This window comes from Oryx dammah, unplaced genomic scaffold (genome assembly GCF_014754425.2).
Source record: "Oryx dammah isolate SB20612 unplaced genomic scaffold, SCBI_Odam_1.1 HiC_scaffold_27, whole genome shotgun sequence".
NCBI classification, from domain to species: domain Eukaryota; kingdom Metazoa; phylum Chordata; class Mammalia; order Artiodactyla; family Bovidae; genus Oryx; species Oryx dammah.
Genome location: NW_024070211.1, coordinates 36,327,853 through 36,349,441, shown reverse-complemented (window position 1 = coordinate 36,349,441; position 21,589 = coordinate 36,327,853). Strand labels below are relative to the sequence as shown.

The following is a 21,589-nucleotide window of genomic DNA, read 5'->3' as shown; positions in this document are numbered from 1 at the left end:
TATAAATATCTGTTACACTTGCCCTTCCCTCTTTTGAGGGGAATGGTGGGTGCAGTGTGATATTTCTCTATTTCTTTAAAGCCTTCTCAGTCAAATATAGAAATCACTAGTCAAATATATTTTGCTTAGATCTCAGGAGATGTATGCTATTCCTTTACCAAGAGCTCAGGGTTTTGATAAGCCATGGAATTTTAAAAAATGAAATAAAATTCCACTCTTGGATTCCATCTATATAGTTTATTGTTCACTTTCAAGGTCCTTCTTTCTTTTCAAAATAATAAGAAGAAATCAAGCTGTGCCTTGTTTCTCCACAGACTATATATTAGTTTCTTATTCAAGACTTCAAAGGCCAAATCTTGGAGACACAGCTCTGTCATTATAATGGTAGTATTCATTTCACCATGATTTGTGGTTAAATTAGGTTGGTTTGTCTAGTCTTGTCTTACATATCCAGACAAAGAGCCTGCCACTGAATATTCTAGTCAGATCATATAGCTGTCTTCCTTTTCCTTAGCAAGGATTAACTAAGTACCAAAGTTCAATCTCAGGGAAGATGTCTTTGTAGTTGGTTGTGTGAATGTTCTTCATCAGGCCTTTATCCAATGGGATAAGTGCAGATGCTTATAGCTGCTGTAATTTTCATTGTTATATATTTTCCTCTTTTTCTTCTTGACACTCGTTTATTTCTGATTGTTTTCATTTTATCACTATTATCATTGTGAAGTTTGATAAGTTCTCACTTGGGATGAGGCATGATTAAACTCTCAACAATCCAGCAGGTATCGTACTAAATTAGATTCTTTACATATGTTAACCAAAATGTGAGTTATATTAAGGCTCACAACTCTACCAGGTAAGCACTTCTGTTATCACCATTTTACAAATGAAGAGTCTAAGTCTTAGAAGGATTAATTGAGCCAAAGCCAAGATGTGATACATGGTGAAGGGGGTTTCCATATTTCTTAAATTGATACTGATCTTATTACCTAGATGCTTTTGATTTTCAGTATTTCTTCTTGGATCTATTACTTTCCTTCTACCTAGGAACTTTCATCCTCTTTAATAAACTGGAGCATAGAAAGCATTCCTCAAGTCCTTCACTCTCACCCCAGAAGGGAGATCAGGTTACATTTATAGCATACATAATTGGTGAGTGCCTTAGGCAGAAAGATAAACATAGCACATGGCCTGCAGGTTGCTAGAATAGTTCCATCAGTGCTGGACTGTTTGGGCATCAGATTAAAGCAGTCTTTGGTGGCTTCCCCTAAATAGTCTTTCTCTAAAACAGTCCAGGAAAACCACCTTTTTCCTGGGGGCTGCTGGCTGATGACACTGTAGAATGGAAGAGAAGAATCCTGACTTCATCCCCATCTTTCCATTCTCCTCTCCTTCCCTTGTTAGTCTGACTGCAGCCCCTGTAACAGTGATCCATAGGACTTGTGGAAACTCTTTTCTATGGCACTGCTGTGCTTCTGTGTCTTTGGGAACAAATGTTAGCTAGAACTTTTGTGCTATTCGAGTGACCATACTTCTAAACATTCAATATGATATGTGAGCCAAGGTTGAAGACTGTCTAGTAAATAAGCTCTGAATTAGAAGCCTCAAATGAAGAGAGACGGAGACAGAGAGAACTAAAGAAGCATTTTTACTAAAGAGGATGACCAAATAAATTTTGTTAGTTTTCTAATGCAAAAGCCTGCTAAACTCTGAAAATTAGACATAAGCTACTATATCTGCCATTTATTTTAGGTATGGTAATTTACAAAGCATATTACCAAACATAATCATTCATCCATCATCCAGTAATTATAGGAGCCCTCTTGTTCGCCTGCTTTTAATACCCATAGATATTGCTTTTGTTGAGAACATCATTTATCTGTCATACAAACTGTTAAACAGCCTCCTAAGGGTTCTTCCTGCCTCCGTATATCGTATTCAGATGTTTACAATTTGGGCTTCCAGCTAAAAAGAAACCAGTAAAAAATCTTAAGTGTCCATATCTCCTGGGGAACTCCCTTCTAACACGTGTGTGTATATTTGATTAACATCTTTAACCTGCTTTCGAAATTTTACTTTATAAAGAATTTAAATTCAGCTCTTAGGCCTGTCAGTGATATACATATGAATTTACTTTGTTATGACCAGTATAAGAAGTCTTGTCATTTCACACCTTCTCCTCTATCCTCGAGGCCACGTTCATGTAAAGATACGTATAAACCTTAATAGAATACTATCTGTTATGTGTATAAATTAGTGAAAATGGGAACCAATCAGAGGTTGTCTTGAAAGTCGGTATCTTAAACCTTATTCCACCTACTTTAGGGACTTAGGAATATTATTTGATGGCTTTGATTAAGCGTGGCCAATGTAGTAAAATTTCTTCTGTCTAGTTTTCTCTCCAATACACCGAAACACAGATTCCCCTTTATATATACAAGAATGCAAGTGCTTTAGAATTATCCATGACTAGAACTCCCTCAGGAGTGACTTCTCTAAGTCCTGAATTAACAATTCTTAAAGGATATAAAGTATAACTAATTTACCCACTTTATCTGATCCAAAGGATAGGTTTTAAAATTCATTCAGACCTAACAGGGAAAGTATGTCCAGGTAGTATTTTCCTGTTAAACACATCTTATTTTTAGAGAGGTATAAGAGTAAGCTGGGAGAATTAAGAAATCTGTATTTTTCCTGTCTGTGTTATATGTGTTTTGGGGATAGAAAAATTTAGAACTTCCAATGTAGTAATTTCTGTTGACAAGAAATTCAATTAAGTTACAGTGGGGGTTGTTTTGCTGATAAAATTCTTGATTTTAGTAGTCCATCTGATATTTTAACAGTCTGTAAACTGTTTATCAGCCTTTCTTAGACTCACCAGTAGGGAGAACAAAACAAAGCAAAACACAGGACTCTATCTCGGATGGCAGCAGCATCCATAGCTCTGAGAATATTATTTCTGTGGGTTGCATGTTCAGTCTATATTGTAATTCTCCCTTGCCTACCATCCAATTTCTCTTAGACCCATATGGTGCCAATTTCTTGAAAGCTTATTGTAGTAATGTTAAAATTTTCTATCTAAATAGTAAATTAGCCCCCCAAATCATAAGGAAATAAGTCCGTGTAGGCTCGCAAAATTTTCCCTTCAGGCCTTGAGATCCTACTTATCTACTTTTTTGTTTCTTATGAGAAATAAATTGCTTTTAGTCTTACATTTTATAAAGGACTTAAAATGAGTGGGTGTGCCCTAAAATGTTTGACTTTTGTGGCATTTTAAAAAACAATCATGAATTGAAAAATCTCAATATTTGAGTGATGATGAAAATTGCTTTGGGCTGAAATTCTGTATTTTGTATCAGAGTCCCCAGGAAAATTTTACAGCTAAGTAATAAACCTGGAAAATATGGGTTTATAATGGGAATGTTGACAGACTCTAGCTAGTGCTACTGTAATATCTTGAATCTGATTTAAAAGAAGTTTCAGTAATGTTTTTTCCAAGCCAATCTTTTGGGGAATGAAAGTTAAAGAAAAAAAAGTTTTCTGCTACCACAAGGATTGATGGAAATATGAGAAATCTGTGGCCAGATACCTTGGGGCACCCATGAATAAGATCAAAAGCATGGAGAGATTATTGTCCTGTAAGAAGCCCCCTGTTAAAGTCTCACTGCATAGAGACATTTTGATAAAGTGATAGTTTATAAGTGCCATATGCATTATACTGGTATCTTTTCAGATAAAGGTAATAATGAAATGGACTGTCATTCCACTTAATCAGGTTTAATTTTTAAAAAATATTACAGGACCATAATAACATGAGTAGCTATGACTAACATTGTGATCCTAGAAGAAATGAAGTCATTATATGGATATACATAGTATGTTCTCTCTCCCATAAAATTATGTAAGAAGTTACCTGGATTAAATAATTTTATATGTTAAATTTTACAGATTATGACAGGGAATAAGAAATATTGAGTTGGCCAAGAAGTTCTTTTGCGTTTTTCTGTAAGATGCTATGGAAAAGCCCAAATGAACTTCTTGGCCAATCCAATAGTTCCTTCAGTTATCTAATTAAGATGCAGAACTAGTTAGGCAGGAGTACTATCAATTTGAGTTCACTGTCTTGTCCTGTCCCAAGATCATATAATATGATCTGAGGTCACATGAGGAAATGCTTAAATATGCTTGTACCAGTATCATCTGTTCATGCATATTAGTTTTGTGACCTAATATAAGATATATAACTTCTGTGAGTCTCCAGATTTTCATTTAAAATGGGAATTATATGAGTAATGACAATATGAGTGATGATAGCTAATGTTATTGAGCATGAGGATGCACCACATACTGTGCAAGATAGTTTATATATATTAAGTCATTTAAACATACAACTATATCTATCCCATGGTTTATTGTAAGAATTATAGGCTGGATAAACAACAAAGTCCTATGGTATAACACAAGGAACTATACTCAATATCCTGTGATAAACTGTAAGGGAAAACAATATGAAAAATGATGTAGATATATGTAAGTGGATAAGTTTGTTGCACACTACAAATTAACACAATATTATAAATCAACTATCCTTCAATAAGAGCTTCCCTGGTGGCTCAGTTGGTAAAGAATCTGCTTGCAATATGGGAGACCTGGGTTAGATCCCTGAGTTGGGAAGATCCACTGGAGAAGGGAAAGAGTTACCCACTCAAGCATTCTGGCTTAGATAATTCCTTACCATGGGGTCGCAAAGAGTCGGACATCTGACTTTCACTTTCACATACTTCAATAAAATAAATTTTAAAAAAGAGGTATTTCATGTAAAGTCCTTAGCCCAATATTAAGCCATAGCCTCAGTGCAAGTGTTAGCTGATTTTGCTACAGGATTCATCTTGCTTCATGAACACTTAGGTTAAAGAGACATAAGGACCACTACATTCCATTATTGTTTCTGCCGTGCCTAGCATTGTTGATCTTCTTGAAACAAAACCAGGACAAGACAACAATGTTCCACAAAAACTCTGATCAGTACCTCTCATGAGTGATTGTATACCAGGGACTGGGAAGAAGCTATGAAATTTTTTCAATCTCATCATGAAAGACCACCTGTACACTCTTGGTTTAGGGATTGCCAGACATGTTTTCCAGTCAGTAGCAGAAACCGAGTCATTTCAGTATGTGTTCTGACTTGATGTGCCAAAGCTTTAAAGAAATAGCCATCTAAACACCTTCAAGCAAAATATAAACAACTAGACTGAAACTTCTTTTGAAAAAAAAATTAAACATATATATTTCACAAATTGAGTACCAGCACACAGATTAAGAATAGTACTGATCTCATAAAAAACACTCAAACCCATATTAGCTATATTTTTATGGAATTCTTCAATTTTGTATAGAAATTAACTTAAGGGTATTCTTTTATTTAGCACTTATGCATTCTTGTGAAAGTTTTATAAATTCTGTATCAATTTAGCAGAATAACTGGTAATTCTTAGTACATACTAGACAGAAAATGATAATTCAAGGGAATCATTCACTTTGTCTTAAAATATAATATTTTTAATTTTAAAGCTCATTATAATCTGACATTTAATCTACAAGGGACTTCATAACAAAACCCTTGGTTTAAACCTTATACTACAGTTTCTATTAGAGTAGCCCCATTAGTAAACTGTATTCATGCTAATGTGCTGGCTTGGGGCAATGATCATCAAAGTCCCTAGTCCTGGTCCTTGCCAGTGAAAGTGCACTAGGAGTGGGTGATGTAGTATCCTAATTATACAATCAGCCTTGTCAAGGCACAGAGCATTGGGAATAGCAGATTCCTGAAGCTGAAAATGTGGCTAGCTAATAGATGACTGCCATTAAGCTCATCCTTTGTTCATTTTGTGATGGTGTAGATACTGATTATAGCAAACAGATTCTTAATGAAGGATTAAATCTTTGACCCATCACCACTCTTCATGTGCTCATAACCACTCAGCTCCCCTTTCTTTCCACAGCTATACATATATTCTGTTCAATTCTCACCTTAGCCTGATGAAAAATAATAATTATCTCCAACAAGCTCCTTTTCATCAATCAAATTTAGACAATGAAAAATAAAAATTTGTGCAAATACTGTTTGACTTAATATTTCTAATTATGACGATAAATGACTCTCCTCACCTTGTGCTCCTTCCCATATTTAATTGGATACTGTGAAATTTTTGCTACATAAATTCATCTTACTAATATATTTATATTCAAGATATAGATGAAAGCATGTATGTATATGTGTATATTTATATTTGTAAGCATACAAGCATACATACATATCATACAAGCTATGTACACTTTAACACATATGGTACTAAATATGATTATTCTAAATTTTTGAACATTTGCAGAACGTAGAAGATTGAGCATAAAGCTTTTACTGCTTTTTCTCACTCACTTTCAGTCTGTCTTCATTATTAACCTAATTTTCCTCCCTTCTGGCTGCATGCCCTTCTGGGTTTGATTGTGCTATCTCTCTTCTGCAGCCAGTGACCTGCTAAACTACTTTCCTATGGTAATTAGAAGGCACAGAAGTAGGAGTGTAGATGTTCCCACTCAGTAACTGTAAGAGGATCTAATACTACATTTTGACTGCTGCGTCCCTCTTAGGTCACAGTTATGCAGTTGGAGAGAAACTTGGTTTCTCTTCTTCAGAGTCACTGTTGAGAATATTTTTTGTGCAAATCTATAGAGGATATCTTTTGAAGTATGACTTTTCCAAATTACTAATGCTAGAATGAAGCAGTATTTTATATATTTATACATATATATATGTGTGTGTGTGTATATATATATATATATATATATATATATATATATATCACCATGGCTTCTCAAGTGGCTCAATGGTAAAGAATCCACCTGTCAGTGCAGGAGATGTGTTTCTGCCCCGGGTCAAGAAGATCCTCTGGAGAAGGAAATGGCAGTTCACTCCAGTATTCTTACCTGGGAAATTCCATGGACAGAGAGGCTTGGCTGGCTACAGTCCATGGGGTTGGAAATGAGCTGGACATAACTTAGCAACTAGACAATAAATATATCACTGTATTAATAGCTATTATCATGTGGAAAACATAGTAAATTTTAAAAAATGTTTTAAAAATAAGTCATGTGGGAGGGAGGTCCCAGAGGGAGGGAATATATGTATCCATATGACTGATTCACTTAATTGTACAGCAGAAACGAATACAACATTGTAAAGCAATTATATTCTAATAAAAACATCATTATTACAAACATAGATCATGACAAGACTTAACAACAATTAAAAATAAAGAACTAGGTGGCTTTAAGGGGATAAGAGGTCATGAAATACTTCTATACCTTGATGTGGTGGTAGTTATATAAATCAACACATGAGATAGAATTGCATAGAACTATACAGACACAGGGGGCTTTCCTGGTGGCTCAGAGGGAAAAGAATCTGCCTGCAGTTCAAGAGACCTAGCTTTGATCCCTGGGTCAGGAAGATCCCCTGGAAAAGGGAATGTCTACTCACTCCATATTTATTAACTGGAGAATTCCACAGACAGAGGTGCCTGGCAGACTAGAGCCCATGGGGTCACAAAGAGTCGGACATGACTGAGTGACTAACAATTTCATTTCATTTCTATACACACAGACACATGTGAAAATTTTATGTAAAACTGTTGAAATCTGAATAAGCTCTATGGGTTGTACCAGTGTCAAATTCCTGGTTGCAATATTGTACTACGATTATGCAAAATGTTATCAGTGGGGAAATTGATGAGGAACAAATGGAAATACTCTTTCAATTTCTTGTAACTTCCTCTGAATCTAAAATTATTTCCGAATAATTTAAAAACTTTCTGCAGAAGAATTTGAGCAGGTACAGAGGAACTATGTGGATCACAACAAACTGTGGAAAATTCTTCAAAAGATGGGAATACCAGACCACCTGACCTGTCTCCTGAGAAACCTGTCTGAAGGTCAAGAAGTAACAGTAAGAATGGGGCATAGAACAACTGACAGGTTCCAAATTGGGAAATGAGTATGTCAAGGATATATATTGCCACTCTGCTTATTTAACTTATACGCAGAGTTCGTTGTGTGAAATGCCAGGCTGGATGAAGCACATCCAATTGTTATCAAGATTGCTGGGAGAAATATAAATAACCTCAGATATGTAGATGACACCACCCTTATGGCAGAAAGCAAGGAGGAACTAAAGAGCCTCTTGATGAAAGTTAAAGAGGAGAGTGAAAAAGTTGGCTAAAATCTCAACATTCAAAAAATGAAGATCATGGCAGTCCCATCACTTCATGGCAAATAGAGAAACAATGGAAACAGTGAGAGACTTTTTTGGGGGGGTTCCAAAATCACTACAGATGGTGACTGCAGCCATGACATTAAAAGACGCTTACTCCTTGGAAGAAAAGCTAAGACAAACATAGATAGCATATTAAAAAGCAGAGACATTACTTTGCCAACACAGGCCCGTATTGTCAAAGCTATGGTTTTTCCAATAGTCATGTATGGATGTGAGAGCTGGACTATAAAGAAAGCTGAGCATCAAAGAATTGATGCTTTTGAACTGTGGCATTGGAAAAGACTCTTGAGAGTCCCTTGGACTGCAAGGAGATCCAACCAGTCAATCCTAAATGAAATCAATCCTGAATATTCATTGGGAGGACTGATGCTGAAGCTGAAGCTCCAGTACTTTGGCCACCTTATGTGAAGAGCTGACTCACTGGAAAAGACCCTGATGCTGGGAAAAGTTGAAGGCAGAAGGAGAAGGGGTCAAGAAAGGACAAGATTGTTGGATGGCATCTCCAACTCAATGGACATGAGTTTGAGCAAGCTCTGGGAGATGGTGAAGGACAGGAAAGCCTGACGTGCTGCAGTCCATGGGGTCTTAAAGAGTTGGGCATGACTAAGCAACTGAACAATAACAACAACAAGAGGAAGTAAATCTGTGTTTTGTCTTCAGTCCAATATGGTTTTTCTGTTTCCAGTCAGATTGCTTGATCTCCTCATCCTTTGCTTCTCCTATGTGCAGTGAAATTCAAGTCCTAACTCTCTGAATTATTGTAAACATCTTGACATTTGTTGGAAGAATGACATTGCATGCATACACCTGAAACATCACGAATATATATCATAACTTCCTGACAGCAATATTATAACACCCATCTACCTCCATATTTTAGTAACAAAAGCCACGGGGAAGCCATAAACTAGACAAACAGGTCCTGCTACTTTGATTCTGCAACTGGGAAAATCACTGCACTCCTAAAATGGGTTACACTACCCAACTTCATTCACATAATCATGACTAATTGACGTAATTGTGAACACTTGACACACATAAAGTACAACTTAATCCATTCTGATTGGAAAGCTTTCACTTATATGTCAAAAAACAGCACACTAAAAGTACTAGTTATACATTTACAGTAAAGAAATTAAGTTCTTTACTTTGTGCTTATGCATGGCAGCTGAAAGAAAACTTGCCATTTATAGAATGGGGAATCTTCCTGGCTGAATTAGAATCACTCAGCATGCCAAACAAAGCCGCAGGCAAAGCAAAGCAAAAGAGAAGCTTGCTATTTTATAGGTTAGACAAGAAACAACCTAAATGACTTCTCTAAGGGAGAGACCTTCATATTTCATGCAAACCCCAGGAAACAATTAAGGCTTCAGTGCAATTCTGGGACCTGTGCTCTAGAAACTGCCTCCATAAACTTCATTTTCATCTGGTACAATCGAGATGCTCTCTTATTCCTTACCACATCTTTTATATCATCCTCCTTTAAGGCAATGAGAATTTGGCACATAAATAAAAAGCAGGAGGTTGTTTCAGGGAGGAGAGAAATATGATTCAAATTCAGCCAGGTGCTTTATCACCAATTTGGGAGGCTGCAATGTTATTAGACATCCTGATATAAAGAGGGAGAGGAAAAACTATTGGTAGAAAAGAGAGATTTAAAGAAAAAAAAAGCCCTTGGAAGGAAAACTGAAAACACAAAAGTACTTGAAAGGAAAAATAAGCTAACTGTCTCTCATTTAATATTCCAGGAAGAGAAAAAGCTCATTATATCACTTAAAAATTATAACAAGAGGTATATGATCTTTTAGACTTAATTTCTCTAATACCACAGTAGTTATTTCACCTAAATTATGGGTTTTCAAGTTGTCATGTACAGATATGAGAGTTGGACCACAAAGAAGGCTGAGCACCGAAGAACTGATGCTTTTGAACTGTGGTGCCTGAGAGAATTCTTAAGAGTCCCCTAGGTGAAATGAGATCAAATCAGTCATTCAACCCTGAATATTCATTGGAAGGAATGATGCTGAAGCTGAAGTTCCAGTACTTTGGCCACCTGATGCAAAGAGCTGACTCACTGGAAAAGATCCTGATGTTGTGAAAGACTGAGGGCAGGAAGAGAAGTGGGTGACAGAGGATGAGGTGGTTAGATGGCATCACTGACTCAGTGGACATGAGTTAAACAAACTCCAGGACACGGTGAAGGACAGGGAAGCCTATTGTACTGCAGTCCATGCGGTCACAGAGTCAGACAGGACTTCCCGACTGAACAACATAATCGAACAGTCCACAAATGCTATGGGGTCATAGTAACAGATGCAGGCTGTCAGTTGGCTAGGCAGGAATGACTGGGTGATAAATGGATTCAGACTGTGTCCCTGTCACTATGACCTGTGGCCTTAAATGAATTCTGTCACCTGTTTAGGTTTCATTTTCCCCATCTTCAATACAGGCACATCAGATGGTCTTAAAGCTGGCCCCTGTGAGGACCTAGGAATCCCTCAGGGCTCCATGAAGCCCCTTCAATACCCCCCTATTGTTACAGATATGGCTCAGTTTTATTTGCTTAGATTTTCGAGTAAAATTTCACTGGACAAAACAATTTCATGTTTTATAAATTTTAAATCAGTGAAATAGATAATCTGGAGTGTCTTGCTGTGCCAAAGTTTCAACTAGTTCTGGTGTTAATTGTTTTAGAGATTCACTACCTCCATAAAGGAACTTTGGGCTGCTCACACTATCTAATGTAAGGAATTATCATGACCTCAGCTCTTTGCCAATTCACTGCTGGTTTCACATGTTCAACATTACAAACAATCCAATTTTCTGATATGAAAATTAGAGGTCATGATGATAGCACATGGAGAAAAGCAGCTTAGGAACCTGTGCAGGAAAGCATAAGAGTATAGGAGACTCAAGTTTTATTCTGAAACCTGGAAATATTAAATATTATACATGAGATTACCTTCTCCTATCCTCAGCATAGTTTAAGAACAAATGTTAAATCTTTTATATCTGAGATTTTTAAATTGAGCATTTTTGAAATGATGTTATTGTTGTCATTCTGTCACTAAGTTGTGTCTGACTCTTTGTGATTCCACGGGCTGCAGCATGCCAGGTTTGGCTGTCCTTCACTATCTCCTGGAGTTTGCTCAAACTCATGGTCATTGAGTCAGGGATGCTATGTGTCTTTCCTTATTGCTTTCATCTCAGATATTATGCAAAAATTATAACATATGGTAGACACTTATTCTATAATAAGTAGCAATTTTAGCACACGTATTAACTTATTCTCATAACTGCTCTATGAAAATAATAATGTTATGATGCTAATTTTCAGGGGGCACAGAGAAAAAGTAAATAACATGTCAAGGGCCAGATGGCTAATAAGTGAGGAGCTGGAGTTTGGACCCATTCAGCCTAGTTCTAGAGTCTCTATGCTTAACACAAAGTAACACCAAACCATACCTTTTAAATCATTAATTTATAGAATCATTTGTGATCAGTATCAATACTGTATGATACCTCATAGAGCAGTTTTGAGCTTGCTTTATCATAATTTTTTATGTAAACCGTCAGTTGAAAAAAATCCCCCCAAAGCAGATGGAAAAAAAATCCTCCCACTTGATTCTGAAAAATGTGACATAGACCCTGATGATAAGGCAATAAAAAAATTTCCATGAAGACAGTAAAAAGTGTTATTCATGATGGAATCTTCTCTGTTATGGGTGTGATGATGAGACACAACTACAGAAAAATGCCATGCTCCTCAGCCTGTGCGTGCATGCTCAGTTGCTCAGTTGCACCGGTCCTCAAATTCTGGAGGAGGGCAAGTGACTTTAACCTGCCGTGATGCCTGTGTTTGGAAAGGAAAGAGTGCAGAATGGCTTAAAGACCTGGCTCAGGCAGGCCTCAGAGTTACCTGATACAGAATCCATGTATCTCAATCTACTGCTATGTCCTTTAGGATTTAAGTTGTTCCATCTTCCTCATCTATAAACTGGGAGAATAACGGGCCATAACTGCTAGAGTTTCAGAAAACATATATTACAAAGTATATAAAGCATTCAGCAGATGCCTGTTGCATAAAACATGATTTATCCACATGAATTTAACCATTACCAGTGCTATTCACCGTAAAGTTCCTTCACTCTAAATTCATACACTTTTCAGATTCTGCCAAGTGGTCTTTTAAAAACCACTTGCCCAACTTGTTGGCAACAACTCTGAAAGAAAGAATTCTCACAATTATCTTCTATCCTGGATTCATAAAGCCCCAGGAAGGCATATGGTATTATACAAACATTAAATAATAATATGTTCTGCTCTGCTTACCAAATTAAATCAAGTTCTAAAGGCAGCACATGCAGAGTGAAAATGGCTGCTGATAAGAAGCAATCTGATGTTTAAATTTGTGTTTCTATTACATAAACTGCTATAGAATGACGGACCGATGGAAGAATGCAAGGAAAACTTGGAATGTAGATGAAATTTTAAGAAATACTTTCTTCTTATACATAAAAACCACAGATTAGTGATTCTAATATCTATTTACGCTCTGTATGAATTTAATCATGTAACTTAAATTCTCTGTGACTCACTATTTATCGTGAAGTGGACATACTGATGACACTTCCCTCACTGGTTTGAGATTAAAAAATTAATTAATGAATAAAATATATAGAATAGTGGCTAATACAGAGCAACTGTCTGATGTTAATTATAACTATTATTCCTTCTGCTTACAGTTTTCATGGGTATTCTATAACATAGATATAAATTGGCTATTTTACAGCATCATACCTCCCCTCCTACCAACTCTGTCAATAAAAAAGGATGCAGCCAAAATGAAAGTGGGTATTGGAGTAATTACTAGGATGATATCTCATTTTCATAAATTCTCTTTTGGTGAGAAATGAAAGAAAAAAAAAAAGGACTCTTCTAAATTACTGAAATAGCCATCTGCAAAATACTTGTGTTGACTCAGACCAAATTACTCATATTTTACAGACATTTCTGAAACAATTCTGTTTCAAAGCTTTCAACCTAAAGCAAATAAAAGAAGATTGTTTTTAAATACTCCACGTTTCAAGAGCTGAGCCAGGGACTTTACATGAGCTATTTTATTTAATATCTGCAAATCACTATAGCAATAGAAGTTTATTAGCTTTCTATTGCTATAACTAACTACCACAAATGTAGTGGCTTAAAACAATACAAATATATTTTCTTATAGCTTGGGACTTCAGAGGTCAAAAGTCAGTTTCCAGACTGGAGGAAAATCAAGGTGTTGGCAGGCCTGCTTTCCTTCCAGAGGTCTCAGGGAAGATCTTGGGCTTCCCTTGTGGCTCAGTTGGTTAACAATCTGCTTGCAACGCAGGAGACCTGGGTTCGATCCCTGGGTTGAGAAGGTCCCCTGGAGAAGGGAAAGGCTACCCACTCCAATATTCTGGCCTGGAGAATTCCATGGACTGTATAGTCCATGGGGTTGCAAAGAGTCGGACACGACTGAGTGAACTTCACTTTCACTCACTCCCCTGTCTTTTCTAGCTTCTAGAGGTTGACTGGTAGCTTCAGTTTGTGGCCCCCTTCCTCTATCTTCAAGGCACATCACTCCTACTCTACTTCCATTTTTATATCTTCTTTCCGTTACTCTGATCCTTCTGCCTCCCACTTATGTGGATAGCCCACCTGGATGATCCAGGATAATCTCCTCATCTCAGGAACTTTAATTTAATCACAGCAGCACAATACCCTTTACCATTTAAATTAACATGTCCTCAGAAGCTGGGGATAGGACATAACATCCTTGAAGGCAGGGGATTGTTTTTCAGCTTACTACATAGGAGACAGTATTGTGCTCATTTTGCAGATGAAGAAAAAAGTAGTAATTGTTAACTCCATTAATACACAGAAAATTCAAAAGGGTTGAATAGTTTATTCAAATTCACAAAACCAAACAGTGGGCACTGGCATACTAATGTAATGTAACAATGTAATGTAATGTAAGCATTTGGACTCTAATGCTGTTTCCAGTACACAATTCTGCCCTCAAATTAGGAATAAAAAGATAAAAGAAGGACTCCCTTCTTACAGGTAGGGTTTGTTGTTGTTGTTCATTTTCTTTATGACTTAAACATATTTATCAAATAAATATTGAATAGCTACCTACATGTAAAACCCAATTTTAGGTGCTGGGAAAAAACAGGAATCAGACCAAGTCAGTAACTACTAGGTCATCTCAAATCCTCCCATATGTTTGAATACTTATAATGTGGGTGTGTACCCTATATTTCAGTCATGTCCGACTTCTTGGCAATTTATAACTCTTAAATCTGTATCCATAGACTTGACCAAATTCAACTACCTATTTGATAGCTCCATTTTTATGTTCAATAAACCTTTTCACTTGGCCACATCTGGAACTGAACTGGCTTTCTCTACCTCAGGCAACAGCACTACCATATTGCCCTCCCTCACCACCCAGTAATCAGCAATCAAAATACCTTAATTTGCCTCAAAAAAGTATCTTAATTCCATTCACTTCTTATTTTCACCACTCCCAGACTTCTAACTGATATCTTCATTCCTGTTCTTGCATTGCCTTAATCTCCATACATAAAATGGCACGATCTCTTTAGAGAATAAATTAGATTACATCCTTTCCAGGGCAAAATACTTCAATATTCACAGCATTTATAATAAAATCCAAATTTTTCATGCTACTCAGTATTACCACATACCTTGTTCTGTTTACATTTGTGTGCCTGTTGTCCCGGCATCACTAGTAATAGAGTCTCCTTTCACTCTTAAAATTGTTCATTTGGATGACAAACTACATGGTCCCCCTATATGGGGTTATATATAAACCCCATATATATAAAGGGTTCTGTTGTAATTTTCCCTCTGCCTAAGTTTATTCCAATTGCCAGTCTCCCTCAGGACTCAATGGGGTTTGCCTTTAAGTCTCTTCTGTGATTATTTTTCTTCAAAAACTAAATCAAAGTGTTTAATCCAATACCTAGCTATTTTATGTGTCGAACATCTGTCCTACTACTAGACATTTCAGTATGCATAATACATGGTACATGGTAGGTGTCCACACATATTTATTAAAAGATTAACGACTAAATATATATATAATACAGTCAGAGTTATATAAACATGTGGTATAACATTTAAATGGTACAAATGTGTTCAATATACCAATGACCAAACTAATAGAGGAGAAGAAAAGTTCTGTTTAGAGAGAAAATAAGGTTGACTTCACAAGGGGAGGGAGCCCAACCAGTGTTGATGGATGTAAAAGATCATGTTATGTGAATCAAGACTCTCCGAGAAAAGATTTTTAAGCAGAAGGAATGTCATTTACAAAGGCAGAAAGGTTTAAAGCAGTGTGATTATTCAGGGAACTCAAAGTAGTTTCTATTATTAGAGAGTACAGTCTTGCATAAATGATATATTAATGCCATGAATCCCTAAAGACAAAACTTAAATTATGAAGAAGACTGCAGGAAATATAGAAAAGAGTTAAGAAGTTCAAAACTTAGTTTTGTTTTCATTTATACTGCTAGGATGACTTGAGAATTTCTGTTGCATATTTAGCTCACCTTATAAATTATAGAAGTCCTTAGATAAGTAAATCAGTTTTTGAAGAGTGATATTTCAAACTTCATTACCATAAAGAATCCTCTCAGTTGTGAGTTTGTCATATAATATTCACAAAATTGTAATACATGGTCCGTAAGGAAACTATATTGAGATTTATGGTACAGAAAACCAAAGTGGGCTTTTCCCTTGGTTTGGGGGATTTGCATTTTAAGAGTTATCTTAAATTTCTGCTAAGGATGATGCATTTTTATTCATTCTTAGATTGTAAAAAGAAATAGACTAAAACTACTGGATTAACATTTTGGCATTTATATTATACAAATGCTAAAATGATCAGATCTGTAGAATTTATAGAACATCAGGTAATATTCTGAGGTAAACAAGAGTTGACATAGTGATTTGAAACTCATCTCAGACCTATTTATCTTGAAGAACATTTTCAAGAGATATTATTGGTATAGATAATCTTAAATGGTTTCTTTGAACATGAATATATACAGCAAAGTTACACGCTGGTGGACTGCAGGACATGAAAGCTTTGTTTGACTCCCAGAGTGCTTTAGAAGTTTGAGCCAGGATTTTAATTTAGAGAAATCACATAGAAAAATCCAGAATTCTGGCCCCTTCCTAAATATTTTGAAGATCTGATAACTCTGGTGAGAAAAACTATAGTCCAAAATAGGGACTATATGAGTATATGTTTTCTAGTTCACCAACTTCCGTCTCCCTCCATCCTCCCAGTTATGAGATCCACACCACACCATATATATATATATATATACACATATATATATATATATATATATTTTACAGTATATTCCTGAGACCTTGTTCTGGAATGAAAAAGCAAAAGCAAAAAAAAAAAAAAGCAACAACAAAACCCACACAAAAAACACCAGAACAACAATAAAAAACAACTATTAAAGACCAATTGCAAATTATGAAAATGTCTAGGAAGATATTTAGAATTTGATCATTTGTAATTCTGAGAATTGAACATGCATGCTATCCTAATCATCTGCAAATGAAACAATTCAAACTTTCAATCTTTTCTTCCTTGAATTCATTACTAAACAATACCCAAATACAAAAAAGTCCAGCAAACCCAGTGTATCAGTTTTTTTTTCCTCCTGACCAAGAAGTTATTTGTTCTGGCATTTTGTCAATATTGCACAGAGTACATACAATAGCACCAAATTATATAAATAGACTATGAGTTTGATCTGTAATTTGAATGTAAATATCTCCCTACCTTTATTATAGCAGATGTAATTCATTTAAATAAACTGAAAATATCCAAACTGTAGTAGATTAGGAAATATAAAGGCAGAAATGATGGGCACTTACCTTAGCTATCTGGACACACCAGTTAAGCAACAACTGTGATCCAATGTTATCCTTGTGTTCATGGACATAATCCAACAGACAGCCATGGGGCATAAGCTGTGTGACCAGCTGAATGGTTGGGCTCAGACACACACCCAGTAATCGAACTAAGTGTGGATGGTCCATACTTGCCATGATTAGGGCTTCCTAAAAGAAAAAAATAAATAACACTATTATTTCAACTCAAAGTTCTTTGCCATGATAGTTATTTGCACTGTACTAATGCTGTTGATGTTTTTGAAAAGGTACTCTCATAAAATGGAATCAGTTAAAAGTGAGAAAAGACATTATTGTAGCCATTGTATTTCTAAAGTGATTTAATTCAAGTGAAAATAAATAGAAGTTAGACTATATATTTATTAGAATGGCAAATATTATATAATAACTGCATGCAAATTTAATAGTAGTATTTTCTCTTCTGTAATATGAAAAATATCAGATTGTATTTACTACCAAATTAAGTTGAATCCTAAATTATATTGTGGATTTTTAACCTTTGATCTTTGGTTCTAGAGTTCAATTATCTATACATTACAGTTATTTGCACAAGGTAGTTCAAAGTTATGAATTACTGTTGTTTGGTTGTTAAGTCATGTCTGACTCTTTTACAACCCCATGGACCATAGTCCATGGAACTCCACTGTCCATGGGATTTCCCATGCAAGAATGTTGAAGTGGGTTGTCATTTCCTTCTCCAGGGGATCTTCCTGACCCAAGGATAGAACCTGAGTCTTCTGCATTGGCAGGTATTGGCAGACAGATTTTGTACCACTGAGTCATTTGGGAAACCCCCAGAGTTACAAAAAAAGCCATTCAAAATTAACTCATTCATTATTGATATGAATTCAGACATCATAAAGGTAATTTGTAAATTATAAATATCAATGTAAACAATTACAAATAACATGCCTCCCAATCTAACAATATGCCTACTATGAATTTATGCAGAAAAATAAACATTTTAATAAGACATTTTACTCCATAACCTTTGATTTTACTCAAATTTATTTCATTTTCAAAATTATAAATGATATAAATAGAACCATAAAATTTGAGAGCTAGGTGAGATTGTAAAAATTTGTCTACTCCAATTTTGCTATTTAATGAAGAGAGAAAACAGCTCTAACTCCTTTTTCATAATCATAAAGGCATTTTTGCTTAATGAAGATAAAGGGTGGACATATAATGGATATTTAGCCCATCCTAAAGTTAGCTTTCAATTAAAGCTATTTTAAGGGTCTTTACTCCAATTTGAAACTGATACAACCTTATACATACACACACTCACAGAGTGGTTGATACATATATGGCAATTTATTATCAATCAGTTTAACTATATGCAAGTATAAGAATGTTCATCATACTCTTTTTGAACATTTTTTGTAGCTTTAAAATTTTTCAAATAATCGAGGATAGAAAGCTATACTGAGCTTCTCTTTAAGACAGCATGGCAAACTGATACGCACATTTATTTTTATTTCCTCTTGATTCCACCATTTTAATAATAAATGGGTCAATAAAAAGCCAGAAACCAACAATCACAAAAAGAGGCAATGGGGATGGAATACTAAAAGTAGAAAGTGGCTTATTAGTAGTAACTGACCTAGCAAACATAGAAAATCTGAAGCCTAACTTAGGAGGTGAGAAACGGAAAATAAATCCAATTTACACCACGGGTGTACACACCACAGGCTCAGTAGTGTTACACCACAAACCACTGTACATAAATGGAGTAGGAGGGACTGACTTCATCAGGATTGTTTCAAAGACCATTTAGGAAGCACTTAGACTACAGATCTCCTTCACCCTTGTGTGTGTTTGTGTTGGTCGCTCAGTTGTGCCCAACTCTTTGTGACCCCAAAGACGTAGCCTGCCAACCTCCTCTGTCCATGGAATTCTCCAGACAAGAATACTGGAGTGGGTAGCCATTCCCTTTTCCAGTGGATATTCCTAACCCTTCATCCTTAGGAGAAGTTTAATCAAAGGGATTGTAAACTATGAATATTAGGTAATGGAAAGAGAAGTACTCTGGTAAAAATAAGGAAGTACTCTGGTAATTGTATAAATTTGTATATGGTGAAAATTGAGGCCACCCTCTAGTTCCTTCTCCCAAATGGAGCTATGACTTCAAAATTATGAAAGTTTTGTTTAAACCTCAAATTGTATATCCAGCAAAATTTGAACCAAGTGAGTGAATATATGGACATGTCTGTTCTTAAAAAAGATTATCTCATATGTTTCCTTTATCTGTTTGATGTGCTCATTTAATAAAAAGTGAATGGCATTTTAAAAAGTGCACCTAATTGTGAAAACAAGGAAATGAGAGTAAAGGGATACTCCAGAATCAAAGCTCTACAGGCACCTGATATGGTAGCCAGTTTAGACTGGAGTAGGATATCTTACTCTAGAAAAGACGAAAGAAGATGGATGAATGGCCGAAGCAACCGAACAGGAGCACAACCATGTAGAACCATTTGACTTTTATTAATATTATCTTAAAGTTATTTAAGAGGATAGCTTGAGAGGATTATTATCTCAAAAGCTATTCACTTTTAATCTCTACTGCTCTTTAGTGGGGTTGAGTTCAGCAGAGTCTAAAGATTATTCATAATCATGGGTGAGTCTGATGGAGTATATGGATTTTACTGGTTTTTATAATGTTTTATTTTTTGAAGAAGGAAGAGTGGGGCACTATGAACTTGTGTGGAGAAAGGAGAGATAGGAGGCCAAACAGAAGAAATAAGCTGGTAAGGGGACTTCAGCGTCACTCAAAGGACTTTATTTTTGAGCCTTTGGTAGTAGAAGCTGAAATTGTTTTTCAGCTGACCTCCAAGCAGATGAGGTCTTCCAATTCCTCCTTCCCCAGCAGCCACAAGGAACCAGATAAGTAAGAGAAGGAGAGAGAGCACCACTGGTTTCTCTGCTTTCTTGCTGAGCCCACCACCAATATAACATCTTGAGAACTGGCAGCCCAGGGACCAGGGAGAGGCACCACCTCCCACAAGGTCAGTGGTGTCCTCAGGTGATACCAGTCAATGATGCTGAGACAGGACCTCTCGGTGTCTCAGAGAGAAGAGAAGCTCCACACAGGGACTGAGCTGGTAAGAAAGGACACTTTAGATACCACTCGGTGACTGCAACTGGCAGACTAGTTTGTAAATTCATATGAAACATGCAACTCTTCCCAAACTATTTGGGAAGACTTCCACTGAAGTTGGGATTTCTGCACAATCAGCAAAGCCAGAAATTTGAGTTATTGCTACAAATATGGTTCTATTTGAATCCATGAGGCAGAAACAGTTTGGTTTTACTTCCTGTATATTTCAGTCAACATTTGAAATAAAGCAAGCATTTGAAATAAAGCAAACTGATGCAATTATAAGGAGAGTACAAATAGAAATGTTAGCCAAGTTATATTATCTATTATTTAATCTAGTATTTTATTAATTAAATAGTAATTAATGTTAATATTAAAAGTGTGAACCAGAGGTTCTTTCACTGAATTATGATACGCACATATATAAATATACACAAGCTGCTGCTAAGTCGCTTCAGTCATCAACAAAAAAGCAAAACATAATTAAATTAAGTGTCTAACTCAATCAAGTAACAAATTAGATATTTAATTAGATATTAAATATTAGATATCAGATTTAATTACACATATCCTAATTGTATTGTTTCTCTTCTGTGACTCATCTTTCATGTCCTAGTATTTATCATTACTAATGGCCTAGGTTTATCATTTAAAGGGTGGTTTTCCTAGCCTCACTCCCAGACAGTCAGGTCTAGAAATGAATCAGGAATCTACATTTGTAGCAAGCTCCTGTAAGTAGTGAAGCTGCTGCAGGAAGTATAGAACTTTGAGAATCTCTGAAACATCTCCATTCATTGCAAAGGAAGTAACATGCAACCACCATTGTTTGATCCTTATTGTAACTCTAGGAAGCAGTCAAAAGAGGCAGCCATTCTCTGCTGTAACATAAGGAAACCAAGGCTGAGCAGAATTACTGCCCTAGGTTATATGAGTAAGTAGAAGGATCAGAGTTAAGGCAGGTTTTCTGATTCTTAGAACAGTGCTATTTCCTAGGATGGTAAAAACACTGCAATTTTAACATTTCAGTTCTATCAGCATTTTGGACTGTAGACGCTTATCTTGGTAACAAGAAGGCAGTGCCAAACACCTGACTTAAGCCATACCTGAATGAATTGGATCAAATCATACTTCAGTTCCTAAGGAGCAACTCAAACAAAAATTTGCACTTATAG

General features: G+C 35.9%; 1 protein-coding gene across 1 annotated transcript in view; it reads right to left on the bottom strand.

Moving 5' to 3' along the window:
* LOC120854102 (receptor tyrosine-protein kinase erbB-4) overlaps nucleotides 1-21,589 on the bottom strand; it is a 1,232,614-nt gene that overhangs the window by 131,384 nt on the left and 1,079,641 nt on the right. Inside the window, exon 20 of the mRNA XM_040227918.1 lies at nucleotides 17,282-17,467. Within this exon, the coding sequence (XP_040083852.1) occupies nucleotides 17,282-17,467 (186 nt within the window). The remainder of the gene's footprint in view (nucleotides 1-17,281; nucleotides 17,468-21,589) is intronic.